Source organism: Clytia hemisphaerica, unplaced genomic scaffold (assembly GCF_902728285.1).
Source record: "Clytia hemisphaerica strain Z4C2 unplaced genomic scaffold, Clytia hemisphaerica genome assembly, whole genome shotgun sequence".
NCBI classification, from domain to species: domain Eukaryota; kingdom Metazoa; phylum Cnidaria; class Hydrozoa; order Leptothecata; family Clytiidae; genus Clytia; species Clytia hemisphaerica.
In genome coordinates, this window is record NW_027103495.1 from 346,407 (window position 1) to 372,978 (window position 26,572).

A 26,572-nucleotide genomic window follows, 5' to 3' on the forward strand; every position below is an offset into this window, starting at 1 on the left:
GTAAAGTCTTGTGTCAGTACAGTGGCTTTCGTCCAGATCGAGGTTGCATTTTTACCGTTAAACTAGCTCATAAAAAACGTCGCGGACTTGAGTCATGGGTTTTCTTTTTGGACTTGGTAAAAGCCTTCGATCGGGTTCCCAGAGAACTACTGTAGCTCATTCTTGAACGTTTCTGTGACCCATTAAAACTCGTCAATTTATTGAAAGCTCTCCACAAAGCCTTCAAAGTGAAATTCACGGTAGACGAAGTAACCGAAACAATGAACTGTTCAATTGGTGTCAAGCAAGGTGACATTCTTGGTCCCCTTCTATTCACGTTTTTCATTGCAGCAGTTATGATAACCTGGCGCAAAACAACCGAAGTCCAAGCATGCATTTTCAAAACGAAAGAAGATGCTGTCATGACTGGTCTCAGCTACAGAGCATATGGAAAAGATCTACCACTCCAAGACTCTGGTTATTTCGATGACACTGGTCTCTTATTTAACAGTCGAAAAGAAGCAGAGTCCGGCATTGAGGAGAGTATGTCGCATCTCGCTTGTTTTGGGATGGAAGTACATTCCGGTCCATTGGAGCCACGAGAAGACTCCAAATCAGTTGTTCTCTTCTGTCCAAAGCCACCGAGTAAATATGAAAATCCGGAAACATATGATAACCTTGACCTGTCTGACATCATCATTGGACAGCGTTACATTAATATCGTTGATAAGTTCGTTTATTTAGGGAGTATGATTAGCAACGACTGCTCCGACAAACGTGACGTTCAAATGAGGATCCAGAAAGCAAGCATCGCATTTGGTTCTCTTAAGAAATGTATTTTCTCAAATTCAAGTGTCAATTTTGATGTCAAAGGAAAAGTTTACTCTACCTATGTTATTCCTATTCTATTGTATGGTGTCGAATGTTGGAGCTTAACCGAGAGTTTGTTAACTAGTTTACGAAATTTCCATCATCGTTGCGTTCGAATCATGTGTCACGTCAATCTATACCAGTCATATGGGTAAAGAGAATTAGTAATGTTGAGCTTTTGAATAAAGTTTGTTTGAATTCGATTGATAGCTATCTCTGTCTACGTCAAATGGCATGGGCTGGCCACGTAATTCGAATGGCCTGGTTTCGTTTACCAAGAAAAATTATTTCTTGCTGGGTCCGCTCGAAGCGCCCGTCTTCTCTTCTTCTTCTTTTTCAGTACAGTGAAGTCTCCATACACGTTTTTTTTTTTTTAAGAAACACACTTTTAAGAAACATGAGGCTCAGAATGCCTAAAAACTAAGAAACATCTAAGAAACATGCTGAGGCTGAGAATGAGAAAATAACATTTTTAACACGGTTTTTTTAGAACCTTCCAATCTTTGCATGAAAAATAGGCTGATTATGTCAAAAAGTTTAGAAACATGTAAGAAACATTTAAGGCTCAAAAGGCCGATTTCTTAAGAAACATTGAGGCTGCTTGGTAAAACAAGTTTCTTAAAAAAAAAAAAACGTGTAACTCGATCCCACGCAGGGAACACGGGTTGTGGAGTAAGCTTTATAAGACATTGTTAACTGAAGAGACGAGACATTCGAGTTATAGAGGTTCGAGTTAAAGAGACTGTTCTGTACGAAATCTATCTAGGGCATTGTTGGAATCGAAAGCTTTTGTAAGTGTTAAATTCAACCTGATACCAAGCGGCATTGCTACACACGTGTATACATACCATATTTCTGATTTATATAAGAACAAACTATATAAGAACATAAGGCTTCGATGGCCAAAATACTAAGAACAAATTAAGAACATTTTAAGGCTTTGAGGACCCTGAAACTTCCAATTTCTTGAGAAAATAGAAGAGAATACCCTCAAAATGGTGAAAATAAGAACATTTTAAGAACATTTTTAGGCTTGAAACTCAAAAAGTTAAGAACATCCGAAGGCTTCCAAAATTTTGGATTTTCTTATAAAAAAACGAGTAATGATGTAACTCTAAGCATCACAAGAAAATGCCTTTTATGCATCAAATTTCAGTTTTGAAGCCTGATACCATTAGATTCTATTTATATACACTGATTTCTATGTTTTGATATGTTTTGGTATCAATATGAAAAAGTTTCAATGAAATATCTAACTTGCTACGCGTTGACACGATAACTTCAGTTGCTAGCCTTAACGTCATAAGTGGACGTTACACCCTTAGGGTCTCGATGCCTTTATTTTCAAATCTTGTTAGCTTGAGCCTATAAACAGGCGGGGGTCTTTTGATATTATAAAACTGGAGAAGATAAAAGGATAATATGCAAGTAGCACGCAATCTTTTAAAGAGATGTATTCAATCAGAGCTGTCAAGACATTATATATGTTTTATGGTGGCGAGTACAGGATTTGTATGTTTGTGTGTTTGTTAGTCCTTAGAATGCATAAAGTCAAAAACAGTTGTTTATGAAGAGTATACTCTATTGAGTCTCCGTAGATCGAGATGAACAGTTATCGTTCAAGTTATAGAATACCTAATTTACGACTTTCTTGCCCATATTATTGAAGTTTTCCAGCTATTTAGAGTTATAGAGAGATTTTACTTATTAATTCTGCTGCTGATGCGTTATATATTGAACATTCGATCCAATCGGGTACACAATGCTGTTAGCATTAGGTAATTCGTCGGCGAAGTTTTTTACCGACACATTTTTCACCAGCCAATTTTGGATGTTGTTTTGTTGATTACAGTGACTTCAATGAGGGTGCGAAGAACAACCCATATGTTTGTTTACATGTTAGCTTCTGTTTGACATTGTTTACAAGTGTTCGATTACAACAAGCTCGGTGTTAAACAAAGTTGGTACATTATATGGTTCCGAATGAGATGAAATTGAGATGATTATCGTTGATCTGGTCGTTTACAGCTTGAATCTATAAACCCATATGGCTTAGAGATGTGTAGTGAAAGAGACATCTAAGAGAGAAGAACGTTACCTTTGCATTGGTTAAAGCAACAGTTTTCGTTTGAGACGGAAAATGGATTTTTGCAAATTTTGCAAATTTTGTAGCATCATACATTCTTTGAGTTTTGGTGCAAAATGCTGAATTTCTGGACGGGAAAGCCTACTCTTTGAATATGTCTTATACGTCTGAGACGGAATGGTTTTTAACGCTGATCTTTTTATGTCCATTATTTCAGTGGAGTTTTCAAATTCATGATGTAAGCTTGGCGTTAGTGCAATGATTCTATGCTATCTCTTATCTCGTATTAAGAGACATCATTGGTTGAAAGAATAAATACACTGAAATATTACTAGCTAATCTATCTGCCTTTATAGACAAACAAATAATCAAAAGATAACATCAAAACAGATAACATATCTTTCGATCTGTTTACATTAAATCACAATTCATCTATGACCGAACATACTAAAAGAAATTTTTATCAATTGGTGTGACAATATACTTTAGAGAGTGAGTTTAATATTTTCAGTTTGCGTGTCAAACGAGTTTCGATGAACTTTGGATTGAGAGAAGGATTAATGAATGAGTGTTTATTAGAATGTAGGTGACTGTTTTAAAGTCAAGTGTTTCATATGACGTGACCATTTGGTTTCGATTGTGGTCGCCTTTTAGCCGTGTGGCGGTTTTTTAGGTGCTTTGGTTTTATGTGCCTTTTAGCTTTTTGTGTCGTTAGAAAGATCGAAGAATTATGTGCATATTTCAAAGTATAATTGATATGTGACTGAACCTGGTGAAAAGGAGTATGCTTTTAACGCTTGGTATTTGAAACATAATTCAGAATTCTTTTTTCCGGTGACTTTCATGGTCAGTTTGTACACGCATTTTTAAGTTTCCTGATTTCAATATCATGCTGGTGTGGAACAAACTCTTTTGGAAAAGAATGATGTTTAAAATCTTACATCCCCTTCTCACAAACCCAATAGATCTAGAACCCCTTTCAACTGCAAAAACGGGCCAAAATATCGTACACAGTGGAAAATTATACTCGCTGAAAATAATCAGATAAGCAAATCCTCGCTGCAAAATATTGTGCTCTTTTTTTAATCCCAACTGAATTTTCTGGCTTGAAAACAATGGAATTCAAATCCACAGCCATGAAAAAAACATGGGATTATCAATCGCCATCGAGTTTGTGTCCATTATTTTTACTCCCACTAGCTGAAAAATTTCCACCCGGGCTGTGAAAAGGGGGTGTTCTATAAAGCGAACTTTCAAGAGCCATAACTTTCGATGAAGCAATGTTTTGTTTGAAGAGATCACAGGTACTGTTTATCTTTCAATGAAAACTAAATCAGATTTTAATTTGCTCGAAGTCTTTATCAAATAAGTCTCGTTTAAAATCAATATAATTCAATGTGAGAAAATTGGTGTTACAATCTAGCAAGCAAACAAAATAATCTCTTTTGATAAAAACTGAGCTTTCGGAAAAAGGAAGATAAAATGCATGTAAAAGTTGCAAGTAAGGCTTTTTGGTGTAGCCTAGACAAAGGAAGGAGTTTAGGAGAGAGATGGAGAAAAGAAAACCCTAAAGGCGTACAGAAGCCCTCAAAAAGGTCTTCAGGAATCTGAGTGAATCATATACAGTTATGAAAATTGAAAACTGAAGAAAAATTATAAGAGACGAATCTAAAAGTCATCATTTGAAAGAATATTTGTAAGCTGATTGAGTGAAAGAGATAAAGTCAAATTGAATCTTGATTTGATTAAAAATTTGTTCAACTCTGGAATTGATTAAAATTCTTTATCATTGAGAAAGCGGTTTCAGAAAATACGATTGATTGGTTTTTAAAACCTTCTTCGCGCATGCGCAAGCGAGGATAAGCATATTATCTGAATATTAACAACTCTTCAAAAACATGTTAAAAAAGTTGTTAAAAGATGTTAAAACTCTCCCATGATAAGGTGACACCATTATATAAGAGTGTTAAAAAATATTCATTGTAATTTTGTTCGAAAGTTCTTCTGCTTAATGGGTTAGTTAGAATTTTATAGCTGGATTATACAGAGGTAAATGACTTATAAGGTATAGTCAGAAAATAGTGACAGTCCCACATTCGCGGGATGAGAATTCCTTCTATAAGAAACCCTTTGGTTGTATGTTAATTTAAACCAAGGATAATTTTTTTCTATCTTATTTGATTTGATTTCAATTTCATAAATTGGTCGAAAACTATGAACTGTTTTTAAAGGTACCGTGGTACATACTTTATTCTCTGGCTTTTGAAGTCTCTAAAACTTGTAGAGAATCTTTCCCCCAAATATTTACGTTCATCATATCTTCCACCCTTGACTTTCAGGCTAAAAAAAATAAAACAAAGAAGAACAGATTGCCGGCAGCCGAGAAGAATGGCGCTGTCCGACAAAGCGAAAGCCGATTTCTTTTTACTTGGAGTGATTTTAACGTTTCTTTTATTGACACTTGTTGCATTTTTGTTGAACGAAGGTAAACATTACATTGACCCGTTATTGAAAAGATGTTTCCCAAAGAAATACGGCTCCGTGGCAGGAAGCGCAGAGGAAGAGTTAGACGCAGGACTTCGCCGCTCTACGTACGCTAAGACACGACAGGAAGACGATTCGAACGAAAGCCGAGAATTGAACACGATTGTTGAGTCCTGTGATATTCATGAAATACCGAAAATTTCAGTCAGTGATACAACTTGTAATTTGTAATGAAAATATAGTTGGATATGAATAAGGAGGGTTTCATTAACACTGATGAGTTTCCAAAAGTTCTTTGGAGAAGTTGAAGATTGGGCTTTTCCAGAAAAAATTTGAATATGGAGGATATAACACTTTTTGGAAATTTACCCCCTGGACATTGTGACTTTTGATCTCCCGGACAGTAGGTCTAACCCCCCGGACAATCATTAGTTGACCCCACGGACAATCAAAATTTCCCTCGAACAGAGCAAGTCCCCCTGGACAAGGCAATTTTTGTAGATTTTTCATCTCCTGGACACTATATCCTCCACCCCCCCCATGTATACGGACATTTTCTGGAAGAGCCCATTCTGATGTTGCTTAAAATTCAAATGGTGGATTGAAACGAGGTTCTAAAAGGATCTTCGCACTAAAAGAACACTAGCCAAAATATAATATAACTTGACGTTGTCAAAAGTAATAAATTAATAGTTTTGTACCTAAAATTGTATATACCATATATAAGGGGTTGTATAAAATGGGATGGACTAAAGTAGTTTTCTAAAACATCTAAGAATTTTGTAATTTATATTTTTTGACAAATTTGAATTTTCGATTAAGACGAAAAGATGTAGACAGTTACTTTGATTCACGTCACAAACCCCAAAGTAGATCGAAGGTATTTGTAATAAAGTTGAAGGGGCGTAAATGTTCCCTTTTAAATTCCTGTATTGACTGAAAATTGAATTAACGTACTGTTAACTACAATCATGGACAAAATATTTGAGACAAAAGGGATTTCCCTGCGAAATTTTAAACGCCACAAATAAGTCTTAAGCGCGTTAAACTAAAGTTGGAAAGTTTTAAAATGAGACTTAAGCCTTAGGACCTCAGGATTTAAAAGCTCAAATTTGCTCCAATAAGGCTTGGAATATAGCCTTGAAGCCACCGAACCCCTCCAAAATCGAAATGTTCAATGAAAGAGAGTTGAAGTCCTAAAATAGCAATTCTCACCCGAAATTTAAATTCTGAAAAACGTTAAACGTTAAATACACTAAATCTCAATATATTTTTATTGTGCGCTCTTTATTGTAACCGTGGGGAAACATCTCTCAAGGGGGATTACTCTTATTACGCTGACATGGTTTTCACATGATCACAAAAAAGGTTGCACGCTTAAAGCGAACGAACTTTAGTTATACCTTTTAGCCTGTGTCTCTTTCTTTAATTGCCAGAGCATTCTCACATTTTACCATTCATCATGTCATTATAATTTCTGCAACATTTCTCATTCATTTTCATTTATTCATTAATTGTTTCATTTAGTTTATTTCTAAAAAAAACAACAAAAGTCTGAGGATAAAACAAGCGATAAATTTCCACAAACTGTATACTATAAAAGTAGCACCATGTTGAAAACGTTAAGAAAGGCTTACAATATCTGATTTTTCGATGGTTGATTGGCGGCCACCCACGCTAAAGTTCTTAAGGAAAAGGGTTGATTTCTCCAATCGGAGCCACATTCTCAATCGGGTTCAACCCCCCTGGTACTTAAGCCTAAAAATATTTTGGCTTAACCTGCTAAAAACTTTGGACTAAGGTTCAGGCTCCCTGCTCCATAATCATAGACGCAGTCTAGCGAAATCCCGTACTCCAAACTCTTCAAGATGTTGAAAATTTTGTTTTCGACCGTCAGAGGTTTAACGTGTCGGAAGAAAATTGCTACTTCGGGTGCCAGGTAATAGGTATGTCAACTGTAACAGACAGTTACTCTGTTTAGAAAAGAGAAACAAAAAATATATATTCTTTGAAAAAAAAACTGTAACAATTGTATCGGTTATAATTATGTACAATTTCTATAGGAATTTAAATCAATATATTTGTTATTTGCCCCTGAGAAACCGAACTAAAGTAAACCAACGTATATTCATCAAAAGAGAGATGAATATGTAATAAGGCAATGCTAAAATGCGAAAATCTAATGAAAAATCGGAGGGGCTAATTATAAAGACCACACATAACATAATCAACAAATTTCATAATTCATAATTTATACAATATCTTAATTTTCTATAAAAAAAATTCAAAAAATTATTTAAAAAACCTACAACAACATATTTGTGAAAGAGTATCCCGTGCATAACTCCAAAAGAAGAAATTTCTATATTTTTATCATTGCTCCGGCAAGTGTTCTCTAGGCTTCTAGTATTCCTCTAAAAAAGCGCGTATATTATTATCTGTGATCTTGAAGAAATTTGTAAGTCAGATCTTTGAGCGTCACTTGAAAATAATTACCAGAGAGGCGTGATAAGCAAGCTCGAGCATACTAGCTGTGCGTGAGGTGTGATATATAAAATTACAAAAACTAATCTAACGTCAACTAGAAACAAGAATATCGAAACATCTTAAAAACGTATTTTCCAATCCCTCAAATCCAGTTCGTGTCATCATCGTCATCTTCAAACAAAGGCGGTGGTGAGCGGCTAAACGCGGACGCTTTCGATGTTGATTTGGAGGAAGACTAAATTGAAGAAATAATAGTGAGGAAAGCAGTAAACGACGTAATAAGATTTTACCTGGCACAGTAACGTTAATGGTTTTGAAAAGCTTAAAGATATTCTATAAGATATAGGAGGCGTGTCTTTTACGCTGACGAAGCAGATCGCGCAACGCGGGAAGGGGTAAAAATTTTCCTTTCTCTTAAAATTGAGGTGTAAGAAAATGGTAGGGAAACGTTAAATGATGTCCTTTTAAACAGAAGATATTTAAAAAAGAATATTTTTACCGAATTTTGAAGTGACACATATAACTTTTGTGGTGTCAGAGGAAGAAAAAGGGAAAATCTCTCTCACCTTTGAACCGAAGAAATCGTCCTCGTCACTGTCATCTTCGAAAAACAACGACGATTTTTTGGACGATGTCTCTTTTGTTTCCGCTTCTTTATTTTCTTTTTTCACCGCCGTAGCATCGTCAACCGTTGTGGTTGTTGCGGCGGAGGAGGATGAGTCGCCAAAGAACAATGCACTCTCATCTTCCTCTTGTGGTGGTTCGTCTTTCTTCGTCTTTGATAAAGAATCTTCCTGTGTCTCTTCTTCAGCTGTATCCTCACCAAAGATGGATTTGTCGATTCCAACCTGTTCCAAAGGTGATAATACTTTCGTCTCTTCCTCTTCCGTCTGTTGTGTCACCGAATCATCATTGCCATCCTCATCTTGTTGTTGTGAAGGCGTTTGAACGTTGTTTTGTCCCTCAGCAACTATTCCCTCTTCACTATTATCGTTCTTTGGAACATCCGCTGCATCTTCTGCATCTTTGAGGGGTTCCGAAGTCGCGGAAGTAAAACTCATATCATCATCATCCTCCTCGTCATCATCGGAGCTGCCTTCTTCCGCGTTCTTTTGATTAACGGAAATACCTTGTTCCACATTATTATCATTCGAAGAATCCGTATTTGCATCTTTTTCTTCTACTAAAGTCGAATTTTCTCCTTCATTCTGGTTCACATTGACATCTTGTTCTGCATTATTTTGATCAACGGAAACTCCCTGTTCCGTATCATTGACTTCACCATCAACGGAATCTTCGAGTAATTTCGCTGTGTTTTCTTGCGTTTTATGCTCGTCCACCTCGTCGAAAGATGAAGCACCCGTGACGTCAAGGCCAGTTTCTGGACTCTTGGGGCCTGTAAAAAAGATTCAGAATATTGATGGGTCATCGTTTTCTTCCAGACACGATTCGTTGGAGATTTGCGTTGAATGAAATACCGCGCAATTAGGCTTCCAGTTTCAAAAACTTCTTTCCCAAGGTCCCAAAAAGAGGGCTTAATTTTACGTAACTGAGAATAAAACTTCAGCAAACAGTTAGAGGAAAAGATTCTCTGGAATAGACTAAAAAGTAATTGAAAGGATGAACTATCAATATACCTCTCCCTCCTATAACAGATAAGAAAAGAGAATAACACTTCTGGCAGAGAGAAATTATGAGATACCTCCTTCTACAGCTGGGTCAACGGGCAAATTAGCAGACGTTTGTGATGGCGTTGCTTCGGCAGACTCCTCATCTTCATTTTCTTCTTCTTCTTCACTCTATAATAATAATAATAATAATGGTAAATTAAGTCTGTAAATATCAATTTGAATGATTTACTTCTTACCTTCGGTTCATTACACCTTTTCGACTGTATCACACGGTCAGGCCTAACCCTAACCCAAGCCCTATAACACATTGCGAGGGAGGGGTAAAAACATTGGGAGGGGGTAAAAACATTGGGAGGGGGTAAAAACATTGGGAGGGGGTAAAAACATTGGGAGGGGTAAAAAACATTTAGAGCAGGGGAGGGGGTATAAAACATTCAGAAAGGAGGGGTGAAAAACATTTAGAAATGAGGTAGCTAAAAGACGTTGTGAGGGAGGCTTAACAAAACACTTTTAAAGGAGGTAGCGTGGCGAGAGAAGGGGATAAAAACATTGAGAGGGGAGGGGCTCATAAAACAGCGAGGTTAGAGGAACACAACAAACCTCCTCTTCTTCTTCACTTTCCGTTTCTTCATCTTCAGAAAGCTCACTCTCTTCTTCTTCTTCGCTTTCTTCTTCAGTGGCTTCTTCGTCTTCTTTCTTCGATGTGTTCGTTGTTGTACTGGTTGTCATCTTCAAAGTCACGTCCTGTGAGAAAAAATAAATGCATCTTTAACGACCTTAACATTTAACTCTTCTCCATTGTAACGCAAAGTTTCATAACACAGTATACATGTATACAGGGTGATTGAAAAAACCACACCCCTAGATTTTTTGACGCAATTTTTTTCAGTTAATCGTATCGTCATGAAAGCTTTTCATAAAGGCCTTGTTATAAAATTACCATAGGAAATCCCTAAGTTCTTATTTAGAAGTTGTGGAAAAAATGTTACATGTTGTTACACCAGGAGACTTAAAAAAGAGAAAAAAGCATCCCTTTGGATTGGATTCACTGGAAAAATACGATAAAAGCACCAACCCTGACAACGCCGAGTATGATTTTGACGACATTGCTTCCTTGATACTCCTCCGAAGGTTCGAATTCGTTTTTCAACTGGAAGAAAACATTGTTCATCACCTTTTTCACCTACAAAAGAAGAAAAATAACTTTCATATGAAGACTTTCATTAGAGTCTTAACGAACATTAACAGAGCGTCTTAACAGTCTCATTTGAACAGTAAAAGAAAATTTCATATATTGATGGCATGACATATATTGAACGTGGAATCGAGACAGAATACCATTCAGTACCATTAGATACTAGAAATTTCCAGCATGTTTCGGCCAGGGCCGTTAACAACCTGTACCGGTAGAGATGTTCTTTCAACGTAAAATTTTCAAAATACTCTATTAGGTGGAATCTCAACACTTTCAGGCGAAGAAAGACTAATGAAAAATCTAGACCAATCTTCTCATTTCATAATTTGAGCAAGGATTTATTATACACTGGATATACAAGTAACAGATTTTTGCCGATTTCTCGTGTACTAGCTATGTTCCCAGTAATGATATTATTGTTCACTCTCCTTCCCTCATCAAATGATTTTTCGAAGCATTTTTATTGCATTTGTTATCGAAAATCACTCATCCAATTCCCAAAAGAGACTTGCAACTTTCCTGTGAGAGTTAGATTCTTCCACTTAATTGATAATTATAAATCGTTAAGACGTTTCAAGCTTTGAGAGAGATGCAAAAGACGTGTCGTGTATAAGAAATTTAATGTTGACACCGGAAATTTTCAAACTTCAACCTAAAAAAAACCACCTTGCCACCACGTGCCTCCAAAGGACTTTCATACCACAGTGGAGCCAAGACACTCAAGTCTTATGTATGTTAATTTCAGCTCTTCTAAGGACAGTTTTGGAAAAATATTTTCAATTGAAAATTTTGTGTCACTATAAGCATTTTGTCTGAATTTCTTGTCTAATGATGTTTTTCTCACATTAGATTTCACAAATGTATCTGGCTTAGAATGCTAGCCTTACTTTCAAACTTTTTTTTCTGCAAATGTACAAAAAGAAAGAGCTAGAGTTAGAGAACTTTTTAAAAATAAGACTGATAAACATTTTTAAAAATCAGACATCTTCGAGCCGCCATGACAGTTGTCCTTTGTGGACAAAGCTAGAACATCAATTGTTTTCTGAAATAAAGGATATACAATGATCGCTCTTCATCGTTTTATGAGTCGTTTATCCAGTGTATAATAAATCTTTGATTTGAGGTTCGGGCACTTAGAACGAATAGAACAGATCCACTTACACTATCTGAAACATTTGCTTCGCCACTTTGGCTTGTTTGAGGTTGCACGCTTGTTTTGCCTTCATTGAAGCCTCGATCATAAGAAGCTTGTGAGACTGTTTTGATGGTTGCACGACCTTCCTCCAAGCCTCTGTTGAATGCTTCGTCCGTAGCCTAAGTATTGGTAATATATGTTGAGCAAAATGCTTACCTTTTTGTGAAAGGGACAATAATATAAAAGCCATTTTTTCATGCATTGGAACGTCTTACGCTCAACTTTTTTCCATTTTTTGTTTTATATCAAAATCGTTAACATGGCAATGGTAGAGGGAGTAATAAATCACCATACTTAACCTACCGTTTTCAATCTTTCAGCTTCTACAACTTTTTCATTCGAGTTTTCGTGGAAGGAAGTTAGTTTTTCTTCTAATTCTTGCTTTGTCTTCAAAAGCTGAAATTGAAAACCAAGAACACGTAAAAATAAAGATTTGTAGGGTCTCCCATTAAACTATATAGCAATAGCAATATAATTATCATAACATGGCGTTTTTCACGTCACAATGCAGGAACATCTCTTTTTTTTTGAGACCACGGGATTTCATCGTTAAGACCAGGCCTTAGAACTTTAGAACGCCAGTATTATAAAAATGACGTAAAATATTTGAAATACAGCTATCTAAAACTCTCCCGACAAGGGGACTGGGTTCAAGGGCAGGATGACGACATTTCCAGTTTTCTGTATGATTTAGCAAGCTGGACATTGGACGTCAAATAACCATTGTAAGCAACTTTTGGAGCGAAGGCCCTTATTATTTACTGTTTTAGTCAAGCAAATCTCCTCATGAAAATCTCACCTGCTGGTTTTGAGTTTCAGTTTGTTGAAGTTGTGATCGAAGCTGTTCTGTTTGTGAGTCATCCATCGCAGCAGAACCTTCTTTGATCTAAAGAGATGACAAATACATCTTGCCTTCAACATCTTAATGTACTATAGTTTGCAAAATGATATGGAGACGGTACGACAGTATGACTCGAACCAGATAGTTGGATACGGATTGGTAGTGGCCTTAAATGCCGGGCAAATTCGAAAATACAATTCTAAGAGGATTGGCATCATGAAGTATCCCAGGACCTTTTGTACCTTAAAGATTTTTGCATATGTTAAATTAAAACAATACCTTATTTTCAAGTGTTTGTAAAGCGTCTTTTAATTGTTGCGTTTCTTGGTTGACGTCATCAAGTTGTTTTTGGTGTTTCTCCTTCACATCGTCCAAATCTGATTGAAGCCTTTGATCGAAATCTGCGGTAAGCTCGTCACGCAGTTTCTCCAGCTAAAATGTAACGTATATTATTAGTATACAATAGCGAGTATGTATGTGTGTTTTTCAGCGACGGGGACGGTAAGGTTCTAATTTGACTAGATCCTGACCAGCTGAGGACGACGGTAAATCAGCACTTTTAGCGTCCTCGATTTTGCGGGGCGGAATTGCGGGTTTTTCCAAATCGCTTCAGTCACTCTACCGTCCTCAAAAGTGCAAATACATAAACTCGCTAATAAATATTCAAATTAGAACTTGCGTTGCTCGTCTTCTAACAAGTTCCTTCAAATATTTTGCGAAGAATGATTTTATGATCGGTACCTTACCAGGCGCATTGTTGTATATCAACAAGTTTTTGATTCATTGGTCATTTTGAAATAATATCATGAAATGTGAGAACAAAATTACCTTTTTCTTTGTAGCATTAGCTTGCTTTTCCAGTTCATCTTTTTCCTGCGTTATAGCCTCAATTCGTTCTTCATATTTCACTTCCAAGCTCTTAACTTGCTTCTTATTTTCTTTTTCAAATTTTGAAGTAAGTTCTTCTTCAATCTTGTTAAGCTAAGAAAAGAAAAGGTCGAGGCGAGTGCATTGACTTCCAAGCCCAAAGGGCTAGACTCGAGACTCCTGGATGGGAAATGAAGCCACTACTTGTTTCCCATCCAGAACGCCCGCGCGTGGTTTTTACACAAACACCGGATTGAAACTAAAATCTATCGCTAGATGTCCATACATACCTTATCCATATTGAATAAGTCTAATTTTGGCTGAAAGATACATTTTGAAGGGCTACAGGTCAACAAAAATAACGAAACATTTGAAACGTTTCGTTACTGGAGTCAATAACCTTTGGTTAGACGATCCACTTTTTGCCCTGCATACCCTAATTGAAAATCGAAGTTGACAGCCTGCCTTAAGTCAATGCATTGCCCTCTTTTGACTTCGTTCAATCTTTTAAAATATTTTCTCTTTGCCTACTCTTAAAGATAGAATAGCCAGGGTAGAAAGTCGACCGTCTAAACTTAGAGCCAAGTTTCGAAAAGCGTACTTCAAACAAAGAAGTATATCTCTCATGTACCTTTTCAGTCTCACTGCTTGCATTTTTATTGTATCTTTGTTTCAAATTCTTTAATTCTTCCTATATAAAAACAATGAAAGAATAGAATAACATTTACTTTTACGTTATGTTAAGAAGCTTCGTGTTGCAACCCAGCAAGGTCTAGAGATCACTTAATTTTATAGATTAGTTAAAGTATATTATATAAAGTTCTAGCTCTACATAGACATTTGAAATTTTAGAGTCCAGTAAGCTGGATACAGAAACTTATTCCCAAATCAAAATTAATCCACAATGGACAAAGACTCTAAAAAGAGAGTAACGCCTCAATAACCAACATCATATTTATTAAACATTTTGAATTAAAAGTAGGTCAAAAAACTGTTCAAAATCTAAACTAATATTGGAAAGTTACAGAGAGGGTTACTATCTTTACCTCGTGTTGATTTTTAACGTCTTCAATTTCCTCTTCGTATTTCTTTTTCTCTTCTTTCCTTTTCTTTTTAGAATCATTCAAAGAGTTTGCAGAGGATTCATTCTCGAGTTTCAAGTCATTGAGTTCTTCTTCTAAGTGATCCAGCTTCAATTTCATTTGCTTTTGTTCTTTTTTGCCGTTCTTGATTTGTTGTCGTAAATCTTCAACCAATGCCTCATGTTCTGTACAACAAGTAAGTGGAAAATGTGACCTTTATAATATGTGTAAGTCATTTTATTTACCGGAAATACCCGAAAAAGCCGATTTTGACCACTGTTATTTGTGTCTGAACAGAGCAAATTCTTGATGTGCGTAAGACAAGATTATTATTATTCTAACGGAAATACCCAAAAACCCCGGGGTTTGACCACTGTCTGTTACTAAAAATAGTAAGACAGTAGTCAAAATCCGGCTTTTTACGGCTACTTCCGTTAGAATTATAATAATCTTGACTTGAGCATATTAAGAATTCGCATTGTTCAGACACAAATGAATTTAAGTTCAATTTGTCACTAATTCTTGCCCACATACCTTGTTTAAGGATAATACGCCTTTCCAGAAAAGAATTGTAACGAGTGATATCTGGCCCTTTTTGGTGCTGACACACCCCTTAGTCTAAATCGCAGGCCTCTACGAGACTGCAAGCGGACGACAGCAGCCTATAACACCTTTGAATATCCGCCATCCTGAAAACCTACCATATACAGTTTTTTCCTTGGAAATTCCACTAAAGTTTTACCTGTACTGTTAGAATCTGCCGAGTCAGCTTTTTCTCTAACTCTCTTCAACTCTTTCTGTAGATTCTCAATCGTGACGGTATACTCGGCGATCTTATTCTCGTGTGTCTCCTCTTTCTTTGTAGCCAGTAAAAGTTGAGTTCGGGTTGACGAGAGTTCAGAGTCTAATTGGATCTGTAGCAAGGAAAGAGAAAAGTGTGAAAATCTGTGAAAATCGGTAGAAAATTGACACAAATTGAAAATTAGATAGATATGCCCTTCGATGCATCGGAATGGGTCCTACCCACGAAGGGAGTAGGAATCACAGCGCAAGCAGCTGCCGAGCCATGGCGTATACCATGACACTCGAACTACACGGGAGAACGGATGTCCTCGCAGGTGTAGATTATTTCATGTTACCAATTAGTGAAGTACCTTATAAAAACTCCAGCTCATCTCAATACGAACAGTGAAAAGTTGTTCCGGGTGACAAACAAGCAAGTTTTTAAAGTGAGGAAAGTGAATCAGCTAAAAACGCCTCGTACTAGACTGATTTTTGCAAGTATACAGAATCATGTCTCATAACGTACTCACATTTCGTTGTTCAAGAGTAGATACTTTAGCCATAGCTTGTGCTGCATTTGATTGCATCGAATCTGATTGGCTGGCAAGTAATTGGTTGCTCTTCTCGAAGAAACTATGATTAAAGGTAGGAGAAGGGTTGATAACGGTCTATGAAGTACTTTGGTAAGCCAGCAGGGACGGTTTCTCGATGGCGAAGAGTTTGATATAGCGGAGTCTCTTTAACTCAAACCTCTCTAACTCGAATATCTCGTCAACTTGAATAAGTTTTACGGTCCCTTAAATCAACAAACCCTTATAAACCTAACTCAATAATTGATTGTTTCCTTAACTCAAACAAATGTGTGTCCCCCGTGCGTGTTCGAGTTATGGAGACTCCATTGTAGCACATAAAATCCATTGTCTTTAATCTACACCTTCTGGCTATAGAATTGACTTTTCACGAAAATACACTGCAAACCCCTTTACAATAATATGGTTTTTCAAAGGAGCGATAAAACAGAATATTAGGGAATGTATACCTTTGGTTTTTCGTCAATAAGTCAGTCATGCTTTCATTGAGTTTCTCAATCCTTTTGCCTTTTTCCATACATTCCAAGTTCAATTTTTCATTTTCCTACAAACATCAAAGTACAAAGGATACACGTTTTTTTTATAAGAGCAAACTATATAAGAACATAAGGCTTCGCTGGCCAAAATGTTAAGAAGAAGTTAAGAACATTTTAAGGCTTTGAGGACTTAAAAACACTTGTATGTTCGGAGATTAAGGAACTTAACTTAAATTCTTCGCTCTCATTTGTCCAACTCTATCCAATATTATAAAGTTAGTGCTGTGATAAGGTCGAAAAGACATTAATTGGAACGCGTGTCGGCAACATTTGGAATAAAAAATATTTGAAAAGTTACAAAAAGCGAAAGTCTGTGACACCATATTGAATGCAAAAGAATACCTTAATGATACGCGTAATATTCTGCATGATAATCGTTGTCTCCATATCAGGAGCTTGTTGCAAGGCTAACTGTTTGTTACTCGTTTCCATAGCAACAATTTTAGCCTGCAGGCTGTCCACTTTATCCAGGATACGCGACAAGTCTCCCTTTAGCTCGTTATGGTGTAACTTCCCTTCGGTCATCAAGAGATTGATTTCAGTCGAGGATGCGTTTGCGGTGGAAGCTAATTGCGGCGGTTGTGTAGCCACTGGTTGTGGTTGGACGGTTTGTTGTGGTGCCGCAAGGTGAGACGGTAATCGAAGCATTGCGTTTTGGACGGTTTGAGGTGACTTAAAGGTAGGGAAATAACTGTTTTTTAAGAGGAAGATAATCAATACTTACCTGATATTAAAAGATATCTTACTTTATCTATCATTATTTAAGGCCCAGCTTCGGGCCTTTAAGTATGTCGCTGTCCTTGGTGCTGTACGACCGTTCGAAGAAACGACGTTTTGTAACAATAATTACGGATAATCAATAGGCGTGAAGGCCATCGCTTCGGCTTCTTGTTTATGTTTGAGTTGAGGTTTGAGATGACTAAAACACAGGATTTGTTCAAAAACATATAGCTACTAACCTGGTACAAAGTGATCTGTTGTTGTTCCGGTAAATACATTTGGTTTTGTGTTTGCATCGGCTGCCCTGGATACCCTTGTAATGGCACATGTTGTTGTTGATAAAACATTGGGTTGACTTGAGAAGGGTGTTGTTGATATTGCGAAGGCGGAGGATGGGCGTCAGGGGTGTCCGTGTATGGTTTTGGGTGAAGATTTGGTTTATTTGAGGGTGTTGATTGATGACTTGAGCTATCTTCATCCTGAGTTACAGGCTGAACAAATGAAGAAAATTAAACATTTTGTTTAGCAAGAATACATACTAAAGTTAAGCGATATACTTTAAAGATGAAAACAAGCATACCAAAAGATTATCCTACCAATTTCATAGTAGCTGCACTTCTCATTACAACATCAAATAATTCTTTCAAACTATATTTACAGGTCAACACAGACTTAAAAACTTTTTCTTAAAGGTATTAAAAAAAGTGTCGGATTACAGACTTAAAAAAATGTGACATTTTACTAGCTAAATGAGTATTCTTTCATCACAGATTAAAAAAACACATTGAAAAATCCATTTTTCAAGGAACAATATACATAACACTGCAAGTCTGCAGTTCCAAGGCTATTGTTATTGAACTGTAGAGTCGATTTCTGCCTATGGTACTTGCGGAAAAATATTCCAATATTTTGTTTTTGGCGCCCCATATTTACTAGCCTGTACAAGACGACCACGGCTTTTTCCTCGACACCGTTCCGTCTGTAACTTGTTACATTTATTCCCCCAGAGATTCGTGGGGGAATAAAAATCATCGGCTTCAAGCCAAAGGACCGTAGCTTTTGACTGCAGCAAAAACTCTACCAATAAAATTTGTCACCGCGAAGGAGTGTTTTTGTAAACAAAGCTCAAAAACAGAGGCGGGAAAGTGGGAACTGATGCTTTGCTACATTTCGAACCAAAACATTCGAAAAAATGTAACTTTAGAAACATTCTAAAATGTACCAAGAGAGTTCGAAATGTTGCAGAATGTTGTGTTTTTATTTATTTTGTGCTTTGAACTTTGAAGAGTCACTCTTCAAAATGTTTTTGGAATGGCTAGTCACTAGTTGTTTAGAATTCTCCAGAATTTAATAGAGACGAATTTATAAAGGGAAAGAGCAGAAAAATGACTTCAAGAACCTTTCTCTGGAGCACTGCTCATGTTGGATTATTTTTGTTACATAAAGACTTTAATTTTGGTAAAATGGGCAAAGATTGACGATTAGTTTTATGAATTTGTTGAAGAATGGACAGTGGTGAGACACACAAAGTAATCAAACATATCTGTATGCTGGAATGATAGTGGTTGGGTTTTTGTTAAAGATTGCTCCGTGGATGCCGTGGATCATCCACGCTTCGAACAAACTTGGAAGTACAGGGGAGTACTCCTTGTTTTTGTTACCAAAATAAAGCACTATTTTTCATTTTCGAAAGATTTGAGTAACATTATTTTTAATCACTTGTCAGATCGTGTCTATCGTGGACATTTCTATTTCTATTCAAACAATGGACATACAGAATGCAAAGTGGTGTATTTCATAATGAGAAATGTTACCAAAGAGAATATATGTTACGTGGTGTAGTGGCAAGCACAATTCGAGAGGTCCACCAAATATTTTTGATGAAATCATGAGGAAATGTGGCTGATGGTCCAAGCCCTCTGCATTATTTTATTTCTAATTTTTAGCAGAATAATCCTCGAGATAGGAGACCTTCAAAAGATACCTTTTCTTTCCTTTTGCCCCCGGATTCTACCGGAGACCACTATGAGTAAAGAAATAATTATTTGAAAGTTTCGAAAAAATCAAAAAATTTTCAGCTTGATATATGCGAAGTACAAATCCAGAAATCTTATTTATATAATATTTTATACTTTTTTCAAGGGAATTTTGCATATTTTTTTACAAAGTGGTAAGAGGAATCTTTTGTCGTTTTAGGTGCATAAATTTTTTTTTTAATTCTTGTATTCCTCCGTTTTTATGTATGGTGGTAAGCTTTACATTTTCTATTTCAAAAAATTTGAGCAATTTATTTTCAATGCTTTTATTGATTTTACTTTACAGTATCTGCTTTTTACTTTTTAGGCAGCGATATTTTATAAACAACACTCAATACATTTTTTGTTGTGTTTAATTTTTGTAACATTTTGTACAATTGACACAGCAACACACCTCACAATATTAAAAAAAATTCTGCAACTCAACATTCAAGATTTTTCTTTTCCTTTCCACCCGCCCTTCTTTGTTTATGTTTTCGGCCGCCATCTTTTTTCGTCGCTAGTGACGTCGAATTTTATAAAAAAACACGGCGTCGACAAATTCGGTCAAGTTCTCCATCGTAGACGCGAAAGTGGTAACAAGTGATAGACCAACAGAGTGATCAAAAAATCGCGTGTTGGGATAGAGATAGGCTACATATTTACCCGTTTTCACAGAAAAAAAATGTTAGCAAAATTTTGAGTTTTGAGAGCAGTTGAGGTGCGTTTGTTGGTTTTTCAGACGTTAAAACCATTCTTTCAGCAGAGTCACCTGAAGGCCTTCTTGATGCCTCCTTTTTAAAGAGAGCCCTTTTCAAAAAATTTAGTCTTCTAAAAGAAATTGTATCTACTTGTCATCGTAGATTCTCTTCCGCGAGGCTAAAGCTTTGAAGATTGGGGAAAACTTTCCAAAACAGGAAGATTTGGATTAGGAAATTAGGCCAAACCACCTCACAGAATTTGTAGCATGAGGTCTCTGAACCACCTTGTTTTCCGTAATTAGCAAGTCCGACTGAAATATTTTCAAGCTTACGCACAAGGGCACTTGAACCATCATTCCTCTCGGATGGATAGTTGGCCTGCTCATTTATAGCCTTAGTATGGACGGCCGCCAAATATAAGATAAATTTGCCTCCCTAGTCTGTATCTTGTATATATATATTGAAGTCAATCAAAACGACACTCACCTGTGGATGATGTTTTTCTTCCACGCTTTCTTCTTCTTGCGAAACACTTCTTGCAGGACTTGGTATCATGGCTTGCCCCATTTTTGACATCCTTTCCAGCAACTTAGTCTTTGTGTCTGGAGTCTACAAAGAAATAGTGTTGCCATTAATATATTTTCTGGTGTGAAGATTGTTGTACGAAACTTGGAGAAAAATACTGTGAGAGTGAGTTTTTACAAATACACTCACACTAGCTCACACAAACAATGTGCTATTCCAGAAAAAATTGTACCCCTATGTTGAGGGGGTCTCTTTTTAAAAAGGTGACCCCCTTGATTTTTCCCAATTTTTCAGGACCCCCTTGGATTTTTTTCTACCATTTTTTGGACCACCTTGGATTTTCGACCTAGTTATATTGACCACCCTGGATTTTCAACCCGGTTTTACTGACCATCCTGGATTTTTTTCATTAAAGAAACCAGACCAATCCTGGCTTTTTTATTTTCCAGACCACCCTGGACGGCACACCTCCTCAACCTAGGCTAGACTATTTCTGGAATAGTCCAATGAACATTTATGAATAATTAAGATCACTCACCTTTGACAGTTGTTCAGATATAGATTTGGTTCTTTGCATTATATTCTCGTCATTTCCCTCATCAGGAGTGGAAGCTCTTTCTTGAGGAAGTGGGATTGGTGTGGATTGAGAAGTGTCTTTTGCAGAGCTGCTTGAAACGTCCATCGATTTTACTGACATGCTGTCGGCGTCAGGTTGTGGATTGCTGAACTTCACCTGAGAAAAAAAGAGTGATAATTTATTGGAGCCAGCACCAAAGATGGTTTAACTTATTACTGGTTATGGCATATCTGCTCATAAAAACTAGGAAAATATGGGACCATTAATTTTAATTGACATGGAACTAAACCTACATTGGTTGATTGAGTTTAAAGTATAATCTGGTATCGAGATTGAGTTTAAAAATAAAGAATGAAATGAAACATACCCTTGTCAGTTCAACAATGAAAATCAATGTGGAATTTGGAGGGACACGATCTCCAACAGCCTAAAAAAATGTAAAAGTATGAAGCCACTTCCGCTTAGTGAAATGAAATACTAATAATAAAAGTAATAGAAATACATAATCACAGTAAATATTAATAATACTACTAATAAAACTGAAAATAAACCTCAAAGAACTTTCAAGTTTTCTTTATCTTATTGGACTAAACGTATCTTAGTATAAAGAACTTTTAGAAGTCAACAATTCTTTTCTTACCTTTCCGCCATAAGCCAGTTCTGGTGGGATGACCATCAAACGTTTGGAACCTTTCTTCATACCCACAACTCCTGTATCCCAGCCCTGTAAATCAAGTGTATCGTTTTCTGTTAAATAGTGTATCAACAACAATGGACAAAACTTTAAAGAAAATATTGTCTCGAAATGATCAATAAGTTACTTGATTTGATGATTTTTAGGAGAAAGTGGGGCACAAAGCCAAATGTGAGTTTTTTTATATGAATACCTTGATGACTTTTCCCTTTCCAACTTTGAATTTGAAGAACTTCTCTGTGTTTTCATTGCTATCAAATACCTGACAAGAAAATAGGTTCAATTCGTTTTAGAATAACATGATCATGCTTACTAATTTGGGATCTGAATCACCAGTCACATTGTTGAGGCCAATAAAGCAAGAAAGATGTACAGTCGGCTACTATTTGAATGTTCGTTTGTATATTCATCTGGTTGTGTACTGTGTGTCCCGGGAAAAAGCAACAGATAATATTTCATTCAAAACATCCATTCATGCTAATCAACTGCTTGATAACAACATATTTACCTTTCCGAAGGCATTTCCTGCATGAAGCCACCCAGTATATTTCATTTCGACAGTATCTCCTTTTGCAACTTCTTGTCCATTATCAACAAATTTCAAATCTTGTGCTATCAATGACCCTCCTGAAGTGGCATTGTAGCAAGCCAAGCAAATCTGTATGAAAGGAAATAGTTAAGTAAATAAGTCTGCAATAGCAGTCAGAGGCGACTCAAAGGCTTCTATTTTGATAGCTATCGGGATGAGGATTGCACAACCTTAGCTCTACCTTTGCAGTACAGCAAAGTTAAACTAACAGATAAGTGCACCAAAATAGGTTATTTAGCACGCCTTATAGTTTTGCTTGTGTTTTCTGCACAAAATGAACACAAAAATTAATTGGACTAAGATATTCAGATTTAATCTAATTCTCAAGATATAGTATAAGCCTCTAGTTATTTACCCATTTTGCAAACTCCAAAAGCTGTGATTCACCATCAAAACATATGGACCAACTTTGAGACTGATCATCATAAAATGTCGCATAATTATTCTTTTGGATCTAGATGACACAGGAAAAAGAATCATGATTTAGTGTTTTCCAGTACAATACCTACTTCTTGCCAAATTATTTTATATTCCTTGGGGTTTTCAAGGATTTGTAGTAAAAATTGCATATCAGGGGACCAGTTTTTGCAATAGACACCCAAAAACACGAAAATTAGTTCCTACAAAATTAGTTCCATTAAGGTATGTAAATGACTCCCTCACAGTGAAAGATAGGGACTGAAAAAATGATTGATGCGAAAATTATGATGTAAAGCTTACAGTGAACTTGAATGATTGATGGATCCTTGCATTAGTGACTGGTTTCTTTTGTGGACCATAAATCAAGATTTTGTACTAAAAGATGAAAACAGAAATAGCTTATAATTCACCATATTTATACCATGGACTATTAAAAGTCAAACAGAATTTATGCTTCAACGTCAGGGCATTTTTCAAGCACTTCTTTAGTTTTCAAACTCAATTTGCAAACCAAAAGGGAAAGGTAAATAATGCAAAGTGGAGAAAATGACGGTACAAAAACTTGAAGGAAAATCAACTCAATTTATTGCAATGAGTCTAAAAAGTAGTTTTCGAAGGTAAAAATTGAGTTTTAAATAGATTGATTAAATCTTTATTCTTTTTTTTCTGCTTTTATACATTCGAATGTGGGATCATCATTTCTCCCTGCCTCTCTTCTTCGCATAAGTTTTAATTATTGATTAATTTTTGATAGAATTAACACAATGCATTAAGAATTTTTCATCAATGGAGAAGATTTTAAAATAACTCTGATAAATAGGAACACCTTTTGATTTATAGACAAACGTTTTAATAAAACAAGATCAAATGATCCCTTTGCATTTGGGCATTTATTTATATATTAACCTTTGCATATTTCTGTTTAAACTTTTGTGACTCTCATCGTTTTTGATTTTATTATTTATTGCTAATTTAGCAAATTATTTGATACATCAAAGAAAGTATAGTTTGGTTGCAATGAAACTAAGTCCTATTCAAATTTACCTTCTTCCATGATACGAAAATGAGATTTGTTTAGTTTATTTAGTTCAAAATAAAAGTTTGCTTTTATCAAAAGATAAAGAGTAACACCAACATTCACATTAAATTACTCCATAACATAAAGGTTGCTTTATTATGATCAAGTTACAGTTAGGATTTTTAGGCTATTAAGATGCATGAAAACACCTATTTACGAAAATCTTCTTCCTCGCCCAACCATGGGCAACATTTAATACAGACCAAAACAGTGGTAAGGAAAAGTGCTTGGAAAATACCCTGAACGTTCAAGAGAAGAAGAGAGAGTAGCTTCAAAATTTTTTTTTCTGTAATTTGTGAGAGTTATCAATAACATAGAAGTAATTTCTGACACCTACATCCTTTTTTTCAAAGTTCCCCAAAACAGCAGCTCCTAGTTTGCCTTGAGAAGAATATTGACCATTGACACTAAAAAGGAGAACAAAATAAAATCTCAAAATTTAGGATAGCGTTATATCTAAGCATTTACTCACAAGTAGAAAGCCTAAAACCTATAAGCATTGCTCAAAATAAAGAAAAATAAGAAATGAAAGCAATGAAAATAAATATTTTATATATAAATAAATATTCTTTCTTTGATTTTAAAAATTCTTTCACTTGCACTTTAAAAGCATGACAAGTTGTTGCAAAAAGTAGAGCTGGTGCATCTCCTGTTGCAGGTTTTGGTGTTTCTGAAAGAGAAAGTAATGATGAGAAAAACTGTATTGAAATTTTAATTACACTTATTAAAAGTTCAACAAGTAATAAAAATCAATCATCAAAATTCATTCATGTCCTACAGTTTTCTTTAAATTTTCATTTTTTAGACGCAGTACTCTTAAGGGAACAGCACTGATAATTGGAGAATATAGAGTTAACAGATATCTATGTGAGAGTTCCCATTTGACTATGAAATCTCAAATCCAATGGGGTTATTCTAAGATACAACATGCAGTTGGTTTATATATAAATTATTATGGGGTTATTCTAAGATACAACATGCAGTTGGTTTATAAATTAATATATTTAATTCTTTGTACTGTCAGATGCTTCTATATCTTTGAAAATTAGCCTCACTGTAAAAAATACCTTTTGGTTTAGTTGGTTGCTTATGAGATTGATACATCAATGATTCGTTCCCTCCTGATGAAGGATTCCCTCCAAATAGAGAGGACAATTTTGACCTAAAAGTTAAACAGATAGAAAATAGAGATCTGTAAACGATTTCAATGGTCTAGTTGTTGAAGCCCTGAATTGATAGGTAGATATTTAAAGTCAGCATGTGCTAAATCCATGATAAAAAAAAATAAAAAGGTAAAAGGTAAAAAATAAAACACAAATTACCCTTTCCCCAAGGAAAATCCACTTCCATCATCTTCGTCTGATCCAAAAAACATTTCACTGTTATTAATTATCAAGTGATTTTATTATGCAGTATGAATTTATTAAAAATAATAAATTCTGCGCTTTGTAGCCAAGATCTGGATTTTAATTTTTCTGAAATAGGAATAGTCCAGTTACTTATCTAGAAGAATTGATTGACAAATGAATTGTGTAAAAGATTAAGAATTCAGTAATAACAAAATTGTCTAATTAGACCCCACTCGTCAAGTTCTGTGGTTTAATTATGTATATACTTGGTTTCATTTGGTAGATCAGATTGTTTGAAAAACATTAGAAATCTATTTAATTCACCCCATCTTACGGTACGTCTCAAAGACAAATCACTGAAGGAATCGCGAAAAAAGTGAACTCAAGATACCGCAAGGTCGAGATTACATCACAAATAGGGTTTCATTCAAGTGTGAGCTTGCACCTAACGAGAGATAAAACTAATAAAACATTTTATCACATCTCACCTATGATTTTAAGCTACCACCTCTTTTTTTACGCAAACTTTGGCAGTTAGTGGAAGTACTGATTTATAAAGCGTCTTTACGTCACTTAGAACAAAAGAAAATAGCAAAAGAACAAAGGAATAGTACCCTTAGCCACCATTTCGCAACCATGGGGAATTGCGATTTTTCAGAAATGGGAATCCTCATATCGAATAAAATCTTCTGAAAATTTCATTCTTCCCCATAAATGCGAAAATGAAAAACGAAGAAGCTTTTGTTTTCTGATCGTATTTTTAATCTGCCATGAAGTGTTATAAAATTCCTTACATATAAAAAAGAAACATTCTCCTATGAAGAGGCTTCAAAAAAATGACGTAGAAAAAAGTTGTTAAAAAGCATGTCATTTTATCTTAACAGTTTCGTAAACTACGTCACAACCACAGAGCGCTGACTTTTAGTTTTATGACTTTTTCTCACTCGTTTGTTTTTTGCAATAAAACAAAAGTTGTTATTGTGAACTTTGAACATGCTTAAAATCGAGGTACTTCCACTAACTGTTTGGGGCTGTACCTTCCCCTCCTGAAATTACTATAAAATATTGGTAAAAACAGCCTTTTTAGTGGAACAACACTGGAAAAGTGCACTTTTTGGCCACCAACGGGCGCTGCCTTGTCTTTCTAAAATATGGCCTGACTCACGTGACTTACAGCCCAATTTTTTGGAGGCAAAAAGACCATAACATTAGCTGGAGGCAAGCAGATTTTTTGTTTTGACAAATTCTCTGGTAGAACTTTTGATAAAGAAATTTTAG

General features: G+C 35.7%; 2 protein-coding genes across 2 annotated transcripts in view; both read right to left on the reverse strand.

The window, feature by feature from the left end:
* Positions 1-6,955, reverse strand: part of LOC136798689 (F-box/LRR-repeat protein 18-like) — a 36,863-nt gene extending 29,908 nt beyond the window's left edge. Inside the window, exon 1 of the mRNA XM_067055342.1 lies at positions 6,823-6,955. Within this exon, the coding sequence (XP_066911443.1) occupies positions 6,823-6,860 (38 nt within the window). The 5' untranslated portion in view covers positions 6,861-6,955. The remainder of the gene's footprint in view (positions 1-6,822) is intronic.
* A 440-nt stretch (positions 6,956-7,395) lies between these two features.
* On the reverse strand, positions 7,396-25,448 carry LOC136798690 (FK506-binding protein 15-like). The gene is made up of 29 exons (XM_067055343.1): positions 25,268-25,448; positions 25,013-25,107; positions 24,546-24,615; positions 24,283-24,352; positions 23,168-23,242; positions 22,803-22,901; positions 22,367-22,516; positions 22,052-22,120; positions 21,805-21,888; positions 21,532-21,591; positions 21,126-21,320; positions 20,549-20,671; positions 17,586-17,837; positions 16,969-17,298; positions 16,540-16,634; positions 16,031-16,133; positions 15,460-15,631; positions 14,682-14,902; positions 14,267-14,326; positions 13,597-13,749; positions 13,048-13,200; positions 12,727-12,813; positions 12,231-12,323; positions 11,894-12,046; positions 10,613-10,720; positions 10,138-10,281; positions 9,609-9,705; positions 8,473-9,302; positions 7,396-8,141 (listed from the first exon to the last, which is right to left on the reverse strand). The coding sequence occupies exons 1-29, from the start codon at positions 25,318-25,320 to the stop codon at positions 8,049-8,051; spliced, it is 4,287 nt and encodes a 1,428-aa protein (XP_066911444.1). The 5' UTR covers positions 25,321-25,448; the 3' UTR covers positions 7,396-8,048.
* Positions 25,449-26,572: the final 1,124 nt, after the last annotated feature.

Excerpts from the sequence above, each read along its gene's own strand:
- LOC136798690 (XM_067055343.1), bottom strand. The coding sequence starts at position 25,320 with ATGTTTTTTGGATCAGACGAAGATGATGGAAGTGGATTTTCCTTGGGG. Across the intron at positions 21,889-22,051 it reads GAAAGGGAAAAGTCATCAAG|GGCTGGGATACAGGAGTTGT; the intron begins GTATTCATATAA and ends CTTGATTTACAG. Across the intron at positions 12,814-13,047 it reads TACAAACACTTGAAAATAAG|ATCAAAGAAGGTTCTGCTGC; the intron begins GTATTGTTTTAA and ends TCATCTCTTTAG.